This window comes from Tympanuchus pallidicinctus, unplaced genomic scaffold, assembly GCF_026119805.1.
Source record: "Tympanuchus pallidicinctus isolate F22 unplaced genomic scaffold, pur_lepc_1.0 scaffold2, whole genome shotgun sequence".
NCBI lineage: Eukaryota > Metazoa > Chordata > Aves > Galliformes > Phasianidae > Tympanuchus > Tympanuchus pallidicinctus.
In genome coordinates, this window is record NW_026294721.1 from 17,406,580 (window position 1) to 17,418,956 (window position 12,377).

At 43.8% G+C, this 12,377-nt stretch overlaps 1 protein-coding gene across 2 annotated transcripts in view; it reads left to right on the forward strand.

The window, feature by feature from the left end:
- Positions 1 to 3,890: 3,890 nt before the first annotated feature.
- The window catches only part of STIM2 (stromal interaction molecule 2), a 63,167-nt gene continuing 54,680 nt past the window's right edge, over positions 3,891 to 12,377 (forward strand). For both annotated transcript variants that reach the window (XM_052681992.1, XM_052681993.1), the window contains exon 1: positions 3,891 to 4,220. In XM_052681992.1, the coding sequence (XP_052537952.1) occupies positions 4,031 to 4,220 (190 nt within the window). In that variant the 5' untranslated portion in view covers positions 3,891 to 4,030. The remainder of the gene's footprint in view (positions 4,221 to 12,377) is intronic.

Here is a 12,377-nt window from a genome sequence, read left to right on the forward strand (position 1 = left end):
TGTGCATCACTAATAAGGTTGTGTCCTGGCAAGCTGTTTGGCTCCTGCTACAGATTCCAAAATCAAAGTGCTGCCTCAGATATTTTAGTCATTCCTTCTGTCCATTGTTTTCCTTCAGATTTGGTATCTCTAGGTATGCCTCAAGTTATCGTGTAAACAGATGGAATAGTTGTTTGTTTCTGAAATAAACAAAACTCAACCACATTCTGAATAGCCAACATTTTCCAGCTGGAGTGGCATCTTTGCTCTCATAAAAACAACAACAAAAAATGCAACAAACTGCAAAAAAAAAAACAAAAAAAAAAAAAAAAAAACAACCACAAGCAAAGCTTCCCTGCTAATGGGAGACTCAGCTGCAATGAGTATTCACTGAATATTCTGTGCTTTCCAACATTTTTTTTTATATATGTATATTTGTACTTGTTTTATTCTTTAATGTCAGAGAAAAAAAAACAACCCTGCAACACTACTGATTATACTGTGATGGAAAAAGAAAACGCCGTAAAATTAGGAGACGTCATCAACAATTTCTCAGAGAGCTACATGCATAGTTTGCAGTTAATGACAGTTCTTTCTCACTGATTGAAAGAGATATTGTTATTTTACCAGCATTTTAGCCTAATTCCAGGCAATTTGCTCATTTCAGAGAGACCCAGGCTCTTGGTCCTTGATAAGATCATAAGATCATAAGATACACTCATCAGACAAGGAGAACACTTAATTCACTTCCATTCTCTTCGTTCTAATTTCATCATTGGACCTTGATAATATCTGTAGCCCATCATTTCTCAGTCCATTAAGGGCTGGGAATACAGAATCACTTAGGATATTTATTTATTTTTTTCTCTTGAGCTAGCAACCTTCCTTATGCAAAATATAAACTTCAGTAACTCATAAACAACTGCGAATGGGGTCCTTAACTCTACAACTCCATCTTCATTCAAGATTTTATCAGTGTAGGAAATAAGAGAACTGCGAGGTTGTGGTTAGTATGTTTTGCATTAGTTGCTTACAGATACAAATTACTTATCTACTCCAGAATAAACTGAATTTTAGTAACAAGCTTGTTCAGAAGCGATTGTTTCTGTTCACACCAGTAGTGTAGAATCAATTGTTCTCTAGATAACTTATAATAATCTGGAGGTCATAAGTTACTTGAATTTACATTGATTTACTGGCAGTTTGTATTTGCAATGCTTTTTAATAAATTAATCTGATTGTCTTCATTTATACCCAAGCTTTTGCTTCTTGCTTTATCTTTAAATCTATCTGTCCTTCCTTCATTTATTTTTCAGTCTGCACTTTGCTTTGCCCCCCAAGTTTCTTTCTCATCTGTTTCTGTACGTGGTTGATATTTTTCCTTCTGAGTTTTCATATGCACTCAGAGAATTCTTATAATGTGGATAGACTGTAAATAGCACCAAAGAGCAGAACATATATATATATATATATTTATTTTGCTCTGCTGTTCAAACCTGCTCCCAGGGCCCTTTTGGACTGGCCAAACATATCTATTGGAAACCATTGCATTAAGCAACTCTGAAGATTATTTCCTCTCCTTTTTTTTTTTCTATTTAGATAAATCAATGTGTGCAGCAAAGCAAGATGGAAGGAACTTGCTGATGGCAAATTGCTGATGGAAACACCAACCCAAAGCAGTAAAACAGAGACCATTAAAACAAAACAACACAAACAAAACCCCCCAGCTTTCTGTTCTGAAGATCAATGGAAGACAGGACCCAAAGAGAATCTTGGGTTATCTATACAGCAAAGCACATTCTGAAAATCTGTCCAAAAACTATACATGTCCATTATTACTGATCAGGGCTGAAAGTAACATAAATGGCTAAACTCCAGATCTTGAGGTGAGTTTGCCTTCTGCAAAAATAGATGAACATATATACTTGTGTGACACTGTGACAAGTATCCCTGCTGCCTGACAGGAAGGTTGCTTTACTTAAAACAGAAAATACAATGAAACAACTTCAACTTGAAAGTATACAGGGACAAATGATTGAAGTCTTCCCCACGCCTCCTGTATTCTTCCAAGGTTGGTGACCTCGTGGAGATTTTGGTAATGACTCTTCGGGGCATTTAGAAGCTGATAGGGATCAGTGTCTTTCATCATGTCTCTGTGATTCATCAGGATTTGTTCATTACTCTTTTTCTTCTTATCTGCGTGTCTTGCAAAACTGCACACAGATGTGCTGGTCTTCATGATCTGCGAATGTGGATGTCATTAGCACAGACCCTTTTATTACTGCATGCTTAATCAGGTATGTCAACACCCAGACATTGCCATTCATTCTCCATTTGCACCAGCTTCAGCCTTTCAGTTTTATCCAGAGGCACAGAAAACACTCTAAAATTGCGTTAATTACAAGTGTGGTAACCCTGAGAACCAAGGGTCTGCTTCTGAATGGAGGAAATGACTTAAGGGAAAAGGATGAGATACTCCACGGCCTGAGAGGCTTTGAGGTATTCCCTTGGTATTTCCGACCAAGATCAGCCCTCAGATCTCACAGAGACCTGGCAGCAAAGCTTGGAGGAATAGCCTACAAGCTGTAGGGGAAGGCTGAAATCGGGCCAGCTCAGCAAATAAGATGTATGCAAGTCCAGAGGACTGGACAGGAGATGCATATGGAGATGCTGAAGAAGGTGGCAAGGGTAATTTAGCAGATCTTATCATCTTCGAAAAGCTGTGGCAAAAAAAAAAAAGCAAATGTCACATCTATCATCAAAGCAAGTTTATGGAACTGCAGGACAGTCAGCCTTACACAGTGCCTCTCTCTGAGAGGATCATGAAGGAAATCTTTCTGGAAGACATTTTCAGGCTAGTAAAGGACAAGAAGTTGATTTGGAGAAAACAGCACAGATCTACCACCAGGTTTGCCTTTTATGATTCCCTGCTGTCTCGTTATTAGGGCCAGGTTGGGTGTTAGGAGGTTCTTCACCGAGGGCAGTGGGTGTGAATCAGGCTGCCCAGTGCAGCGGGCACAGCCCCGGGCTGCTAGAGTTCAAGGAATTCTTGGACAATGCCTTTATGGGGTTTGAGTTTGCGTGGTCCTGTGCAGAGCCAGGAGTTGGACCGGGGGATCCTTGTGGGTCCCTTCGTACTCGAAATATGCTGCGATCAGAGCAGCACGCCTTGGTTTCAGCGAGGCTTCTCACACAGCACCCTGTAACTCCCCTGCAGTCCAATAGGGGAGGTACGGACTGCGCGAGCAGTGGATGGAAACCATCTCGGATCACTGTACACAAACCAGTGGTCAGCAGTCCAGAATCAACGCATCCATTCTACTGATGTATGGCATTTCTATGGGTTGCAAACAGCCCGCACCAGATTTCGTAGTTACACCAGTTCGCACTCGCCTCTTTTGTGTACCCTTTATGAATACCCGTCTTTTTGCGCTGTACAATTACCCAATCAATTACATTAACAGCCGGTTTCTGCGTCTCCCTCAGGGAGCTCACTCCCTGCAACTCCCTTCCCCGAAGTCAAGGCACAGCGCCGTTTCGCACCAGCGCCGCGGGGCGGGGACGCTGCCGGTTACTGCCTGCAGCAGCGCTGAGGCTTCCCGGACGCCTCACAACACCTCCACGTGCTGTCGAACTGCTTTCAAGTACCGCGTGCTTTTAGCTGGTCAAGGTTCAGCTGAAGCGCAGCACGCAGGCCGGCTCCCTCCCCTCACAACTGCCCTCAGGTGACCGCGCTCGTCGCCGCGCTACGGACTTCCGCAAGGCGCGGAGCGGCGCCTCCCTGCCTCCCCCCCCTGCGGGTCCGCCGCTCGCGCACAAGCCCCGCCCCGTGCTCCCCCGCGCGGCGCCAGCCTCCCCCCTTGGCACCGCCTCCCGTGACGTCACAGCGTGGTGACGTGTCGCCTGCTCGGCTCGGCGGCGTTGGCCGCCGGAAGCGGCGGGAGGCGGCGTGGGACCGGCGAGCGGCGACTGCGGCGCGGGTAGCGGAGCGGCTCCAGCCCTTTCCTTCCTCCCTCCTTCCCCCCCCCGCATCTCATACGGCGGCGAAGCGATGAGCGAGAGCCGAGCGCCCCGCGGCGTCCCCGCGGCGCCGGGCTGCCTGCTCCTCCTGGGGCTGCTGCTGGTCGGCGCCGCCGCTGCGGAATGCGAGCTGGAGGCTGCGGACATGCCCAGCGGGCGGCGGGGTGCGCGAGGAGGCACCGCCGCCTCTTCCTCGTCCTCCTCTGCCGCGGAGATAACAGGTAACGGCTCCGCGCGGAAGGGGGAGCGCGCTCCGGTGCCGCGCTGCCCGCCCTGCCTGCCTGCCTCGGTGCGGCGCGGAGCGGAGCGGCGGCACTGCGGCTCTGCCCCTCCCTGGCCAGAGCTGCCGCAGGATGCGGGCCGGATCCTGCTGCACAACGACACCGCCTTCCTGGCTGAGCTGGGCGAGGGCTTGGCCGGGTTGGGGTGCGGTGCCCCCGGAGACACCCCGCTTGGGGGCCGCCCGTCCGGCTGCGGGCACCGCTGCTGCTTCTCCCGCGCCCCTTCCTCCGGAAAGGAGAAGTGTGGGAAGCTGTTGTCTACGGATAACTTTATTTATTTATTTTTAAGAAAAAACGGCAGTATTCCTATTGCTGTACTTGTGGCGAATGATGATGCCTGCACACAGTCAGCAGTTGCAGTGGAACACTGAAAATAATGGTATTTCGGCGGGTCGTGGTGCCTCCTGGAGCCGTTCTGTAGTGGGTAGTGGGAAGCTCTGCGGTCCTCAGACCGTGCTCTGAGGAGAGCAGCGTTTGTGGGCAGGCAGCACTTGAGCATTCTGAAGTTTGCCGTATCTTATAGCGTGCTTCTGTGAGCCCTCTGCCTGGAGGAGTGTGGAAGGTGAGAGAAGAAGGGGGTATACACTCTGCTTTGCTTTAGAAAGCAGTGCGTTTCTATCGGAACAAAATCCTCTGTTCTGCTGAAGGTAATATTAGAACACTCTGCTAGAACTATAAGTTTTCAGTGGTACACCAGTGGTCTGCTTGGAGGACAGGGCACATGTGAACTTGAAGATGTCTGTTCTGTTGGCTTGCTGTGCAAACTAAGGAAGTGCAAACATCTACGGTCTAAGAGACAGGAGCCATTTCTTCTAGAGGTGTTGTGAATATGCTGTGTTGGAACAGCTTTTTTTTTTTTTTTCCCCCAAAACGTAATTAACCGGGTTGTAGGTGGTATTAAGCAGTTCTTGCTATACATAGTGCTGATGCTGTCTACACTTCATGCTCAATCAATCAAAAGTGTCAGTTTGGGTGGAGAAAAGTATTTTTTTTTTTTTGGTGTACTTTGAACTGTAAAATCAATGAGAAGCTATTCAAATGCTGTGGTGTCTCCACCAGCAGTGTATCCAGGGAGAAAATAAATGTGAGGGATCTAACACTTTAGGAGTCAGTTTGTTATTTATGTAACAGTTTGATCTGGAGAACATACTTTACAGAGAGAGTGGTGAGTTGCTGGAATAGGCTGCCTGGAGAGGTTGTGGATGCCTCATCCCTGGAGGTGTTCAAAGCCAGATTGGATGGGGCCCTGGGCAGCCTGGTTTAGTATTAAATGGGGGGAGGTTGGTGGCTCTGCATGTGGCAGGGAGATTGGAGCTTGGAGATCCTTGAGGTCCCCTCCAACCCTGGCCATTCTGTAATTCTGTGAACATATGTGTTTAAAAGCCATCTTAGAATCAGTTTAAATCTTGGAGAGGCTTTTAACAGTGTTCATTGCTTGCAGGTTCAGTGTATGGCTGATAGCTTGAGGTGTTTGCCTCTGATGCTGGACCCAAACAACTGCCAGCTGCTCTTTGCGGTGCCGGAGGAACTCCTGAAGGTTGTGGGAGAATCCTGTGACTGTACAGGGAGTGATTATAATAGTTATAGCTTTAATCTTCTAAGGAAAGGACACACAGACGTGAGAGCAAGTTAGGAGCGATGCAAGCAGTCATTTAGATAAGCACATAGAGTTTGATTTTCAGCCTAAGAGGTAAAATCCAGAGGAAAAGTTAACGAAGTATGTAATGTTAAGCTAGGAGGAGTCTATCAGGTGCTCAGATAAGATGTAGGTGTACAGTCAGTGCAGCTGTAGGAAAAAATCCAGAATTATAGTTGTGAACTGAAGAAACAACATAATGCAGCTGGCAGGAGCAAATGCTGTCCTGGGATATATTAATCCAGTTTGAATTGCAGAAAACTCTTTAAAAGCTGAAACATTTCATTGTTCTTCATTGCTCTTCTGTGTCTAGTCTTGAGTATTAAACAAGCCAACAAGGACAGAGGAAAGTAGTACCACGGACTGAGAGGCCCAGGATTTGACTGATGTGCTGCTGTGTTTGGGTGGTGGAAAAGGCTGTGGGAGGATTGTGTTACTAAATAGGTAAGAAATAGTTCACACGAGGGTTTTGATCAAAAAACCACAACTTTTTCCATCTGCTCTGTGGCTAAAAGGGAGGTGAAGAGGAAGTGAGTTGTAGTGGGGGAGATCTAGGTTTAGTATCATCTGGGAAGCTTTTACCAATAGCATTTAAATTGCATAAATAGTGTAACCAATTCCTGTCACTGAAAGTTTTTGCTGGGTTAGAGGAGAAACTGGCAAAGTTAATCTAGGGATATAGTGACATATGACAGAGAAGAATGCAACTGAGTTTATGGCCAGGAAACAGTTATACTTTTAGGTATTCGAAGACTTAATTTGTATCATTATTGTTGTCTCTTGTATGCTTCCTTTTTAAATGGCAATTTGTAACATATATACAGCTGTCATTTACATTTCAAGTCGTAGTTAAGAAAATCAGATCTGTAAGTCTTTTTGCACTAAATGGTGTACTGAGAGGTGTCGTATGTTCTGAGACTGCTTGTTTACAGTATGGTAGAAAGTGAAGGGATCACCTGTTCTAGTCCTGAAGATAACCTTGGATTTTCACATTCTGTTTATTCACTGAATAAACTTCAACTTTATTATTATTCAACTTTAACTAAATTGCTCTGCAATATTGAGCAGCATTATTAGCCACTTTTCTGAAAGTTACTGAAAGATTTGTGTGTTGCATGATAAATAATCTTGAGCAGGCATGCTCATCCCAGGGCCCAGAGCTGGCAAGGAGCGAGAGGCCCTGCTCCCTTTCTGCTGCATATCCCTTTTGCCCCTTCCCTCCTCAGTGTGGCGATGACTGCTGCTGTGTTAGCTTGAAGGAATGTGAAAGGAAATGCAGGCAACAGAAACCAGTGGATTTCTTATCAGACTCTTTCATGGTACGTTCTAAGGGCTAGCAGCAGTGCAGGGAGCATGGCTGTGCGGGTGGGTCAGCAGAGGGAAGAAGGGCAGTGAGTCATTAGACGAGCCATACTGTCCGTGTATGTGCATCCTGAGGTGACTGTGGGACTGCTGCAGTGACCTTTCCTTAGCTGGATTAATCCCCTAGGAACTTGGTGTGGTTGTGTGTGAGGCTTCATATGGTGGAGGAGTACAGAGTGTAGTGGTTTTGATCATGTAGCAAAGTGATCTTTGAGTCTTTCGGCATGTCCTGGTCTTATAAAATGGAACTGTGAGATCTGTCACTTCCTCAGCAGCAGGCTGCTTTTTAAGGATGATTGCTGTTTCTAGTGACAAAAACTGAGTATCCCAAGCCTGTTCTTTTCTGTTACTTCTATTTTATTTTTGTAGTTAAGCCCTTAACGATCTGGTCCTGTGGTTTCTATTGAGAGGACAGAAATTGGAGTCCATTGTCCACTAATGATGCCGACCTCAAGCTGGTGGTTACTGACTGCATCGCAGAGCACTTATCTACAGTTATTTAACTCTGTATCACTGCTCCATCAGCAGGTTTTTGAGTTGCTCTTTCAGCTGTAAGCTTTCTGAAGAAATCTCTGCTTTTCTGGGGACCTCCTACCAGGCTCAGGCTAGCTACTCCTACGCAACCCAGGCATGACTCATTTTCTTCTAGCTAACCTCGGTGATAAAGATCTATCCAAACTGCGTTGAGCTGCCTTGCATCTGTCAAAGGATGGCAACCGGACCCATTGGCAGAGGCAAACTGCAGTGTTAAGATTTCCCACAATGACGCTATTGCTATGGAAAACACTGAAAAATGTAGTTCCCTTTTTAAAAGTTTATATGAAGTAAGCAGTTTGAATACTGTGTCCAGTTCTGGGCTCCCCTGTATGAAAAAGACAGGAATCTCTTGGAGAGTCCAGCGGAGGGCCAGAAAGATGGTGAAGGGCCTGGAGCATCTCCCCTGTGAAGAAAAGTTGAGTGAACCGAGTCTGTTTAGCCTTGAGAAAAGAAGACTGAGAGGAGACCTGATCCAGGTCTATAAGTATCTAAGGTGTGGGGGGCAGAGTGGCGAGGATGGACTCTTTTTCAGCTGTGTTGAGACAGGACAAGGGGAAATGGCCAGAAACTGCAGCATAGGAAGTTCTGCACAAATGTGCTCAAGAACTTCTTTACAGTGAGGGTGACGGAGCACTGGAACAGGCTGCCCAGGGAGGCTGTGTGTGTCACTTGTGTGACCTGGTGTAGGGAATCTGCTTTGGCAGGGAGGTTGGACTCAATGATCTCTGGAGGTCCCTTTCAACCCTTACAATGCTGTGATATGTAATTGATTTTAGTTTGCCTGCTGTACGTTGTACGTCCTTTAGAATTCAATATCTCTTGTCTGTCAGCTCTATGTGGAGGATCATGTTGTAAAGAGCTGCAGTGCTGTGGAAAGGCTAGGAGAATCACAGCCTTCAGAGGTCTGTGGGTTTGAATGCATTTTCTAGAAGTCCAGAGAAGTGAGAAATCTTTTATGTGAGAGAGGTGCTATGTAATGGGACTTAGTGTGGAAACTTTGGTGTATGAGCAGTCTTCATTGGGATTAGTCTACTGCATCGCACCTGTTAAATGCTCTTTAAAATGCAGGAATTTCAGATGTTTATCTTGACCACATAGGGTTTGTGATGAGGGTAAATAATCACTGTGTGGTGTTATAAAATGAGCACCTATACATCTTCAAAACATAGGTGAGTTCCCAGTCATTACTTAAGTTGCTTTTCTACTGCCTCTGGATACTGTGAAGGCTTTCCTGTTGCCGCGGAAACTATCTTTGCATCTCTGAGAGGGGGGAGGTGAATACAACAAGAATGCAGAGTTCTCCTTTAGAATCTGCATAAATGGAATGCACTCATTGCCTGGGTGCTACACAAATTGTGTTTGTTTGCTTGATTTCTGTGAGCGCTGCACACTTGACTGAGGACTGTTTGTTGCTTTCTTTAATGCTTTTTTTTCCTCTTGTTGGACCTTCCTCATTTTCCTTCCAATCACAAAAACACAGTATTTATCAGGGGTTTGTTAGAGGAACATTTAATTCTGTATCATCAATAGTATTCCAGAGTTTTGCCTAAATTTGCTTTGGAAAAAAAAAATAATGTGCCGGGCAGATTGGTTAAAAATGAAAAACAAAAAACTCATTAATGGAATTGTTGGCTCAACAGAATTTTACCTGGCCGGTGAGAACCACTGGCCTTGCTTTTTACATCTTAGCCTTGTGTTATGAGTTATATAGCTCATGAGGGGTGTCTGCTGCTGCAGGTGAATCTTTGCTTCTTTGGGACTTCCTGGGTGTAGTGCTGGAGGGGAGTGGCATTGCTGTAGCTTGCATTGCAAACAGCGAGCAGCACTGCAGGAATTCAGTTGACCTGAAGCGGATGTTGAGGTGCAGGGCATTGCACGAAGCTTGTGTGGTACCAGAATTTATAGGGAAGATAACTTTGATCCCTTTCCTCTAGGCCCCACGTTCTGTTTCCTCCTGCTGCTTCTGTGTTATGAAGCATCTCAGAACTGACGGCAGCCCAGCCCTCTGCTGCTGTCTCCTGTTAAAATTTTAGTACTTGATTTATTTGTTTTCTTTGTGGCTAATTATTCTTCTGTAAGAAACTGTCATGTGCTCTGCTTCTAAAACTGAGATCAGCAGCAAACAGAGGTTTATATGCAATGATTTAAAGCCACGTATAAGAGTGAACACAAACTTCAGTAATGTATTAATTCAAATATTATTTCTTACTGAATAAAAGCCTGGTGAAGGCAGTTTAGGTTTCTATATTTGGGATAGTTTTTGCTTAAAACAGTAGGTTTTCCATACAATGAGGTGTGGTGTGAATTCTCCTTTTTGCTTTGTGGTTTCAAGCAGAGAAGAGTCTGTTAGCTGGAAAGGATTTCACTCATTCAAGAATGCTACACTGAAAAGAAACTGTTCTTCTGTTGCATCAGATTAGTTAAAATAAAGAATTCTATGCAAGACAAATGTGCTATTTAGAAAGAGAATTTTAACACCAACATTATTTTAATCTTAATATTAATAACTCCCGTAGTCTGACTGCCATTGAGATTTGTCATCAATAACTTGCTAACATCTCGTGTTTTTTTTCTGCATCTGTAGCGCTTTATGAAGCAGGGAATGGCTCAGTAAATGCTTTATATTTATACTACCATCTGTTTGCATGTTGAAATATATTCAGTGAGCTTCACTAGGAAATTCTCTAAGTAACTTTTGTCTATATTTTGATGCTTTGTCTCAACCATAGGATTTTACTTGAAATCCTCTTTACTTGAAATCCTCTGTTTTACTTATTCCTCTCATGGACACCCTTCCAAGCTTCAGTAAGCAAGTGAATTTTCAAGTTGTGTGCCTAACCTAAAGCATATACAAATATTTTATATTGTTTCTCCACACTTAGTTTGAGAATGACAAGGTTGGTTTGCTTTATCTGAATTTGAAATGCCTTCTAGTATTTGAAGAACAGCAAGCAAGGCATATGATATTGTTAAGAAGTAAAACAAAACCACCCAAGCCATGTGGTCTGTGATTTTGAAACAAAGCTAATCACTCTGAGTAGGAGACTTCCTTCTAATGTGGTTTTAGTTCTAGATTGCTATATATAGAAGGTTGCACGATCACCCCTTACTGTAACACCATATGCCTGTAAGAAAAATACTTTTGACTTTTTTCATTGCCTAGATTTAAATGTTTTTGATATGAAAATGAAAGTTTGCCTTTTTAGTTCTAAGTATGGCTTACTGTTTTGCTAAATACAAAAATTAGACTATGTAGTATTGTGTAGCTCTAGTAATATACCACGTGACATGAAGGAAAAATATCCTTCTCTGTTATTTATTTTTTTTTTTTTTAGGTGCAAGTGGAATGCATTGAGGCAACTGTCTTCCCAATCTTTTTTTTGAAAGGGAGAGAGACTTTATCAGTACTCTTTCGAGAGCATTGTTTGTCTCAGTTTCTTCTATCTGTTCCATGTTCCTTGGCTACATTTCCCAAAATGCTGTTGGAGTACTCATAGGGAGGGTATTGTAGATATTGCTGTAACAACTGAATGAGACTATTAGAGGAATCCTTTGATTTTAAATGTATGAAGCTGCGCTCTGTATTCTCTGGGATTGCAATCTAGCGCTGCATCTGAAATGTCTGTTTTGGTCTTATGAAACGTAGTCCCTGTAATTGGTCTTTCCTTGGCTGTGTTGCAGGCAGTGACTGTCGCTGTGAAAGACTGTCGCTTTTTATTGATTTAAACTGACTTCAGTACCTACTCTTGCTTGTTCCTTTGCTTGTTGCTTTCTCTTCTTCCCTGCCTATTCTGTCTGTCCTGACCTCTTCCCCAATGTTACTGTGGCTGGAGGTGAGCTAGTTTTTGGCTGCATGGGAGACTGGTGCTTTTTTTTTTTTCCCCCAGTAGGATCAAGTCCTCACTTCAGTTCACTGCACTGCTGCACAAAAGCATCTGTGAGAAGGTAGCAGCCTTGGCAGAAAGTGTTGCTGTCTACTTGAGTTGAAGCCTATGTGTGCTATGTTTTCTGTTTTGGAATTAAGCCTTTCTTTCAGGAGTTCACTCTGTTTTTACAGGTTGTTTGTATGAGAGAGCTCATTGCTCAAAACCAAAATCACATGCTTGGCCTAACTACTTAGTTGCATAAGGCAAAACTAATGAAATGTGATTCTGTAAATACTGGATAATGAAGACATTGCCCGTTCTGACTGAGCTGTAGGTATTTAGCAACTTGAAAGAAGAAATACAGTCTGAACTCTAAATGCATTTGGTTTGCCACTTCTAGTATTTCTCATAATGAATCCAAGTAGAACTGGTTTGTTTCCTTTATTTAATAAGCATCTTTCCTAAAAGAAGCTATGCATCTGTGGAGTATCTTTTTTTGTCCTCAAAGCACTTGGATGCTGTTTCATGCTGCTTTGTTTGCCTATTTCTAGCATCCTCTGAACAATAGGCAAGATTAACTTTCTTGATGTTGTAAAATAGTAAGACTTCCTATTTCAATAAAATGGAAGTGCTGTACACAACTTTGACTGTGATGAGATCAATAAAAATTGGAATCTCCTCTAAGTGTGATATGCA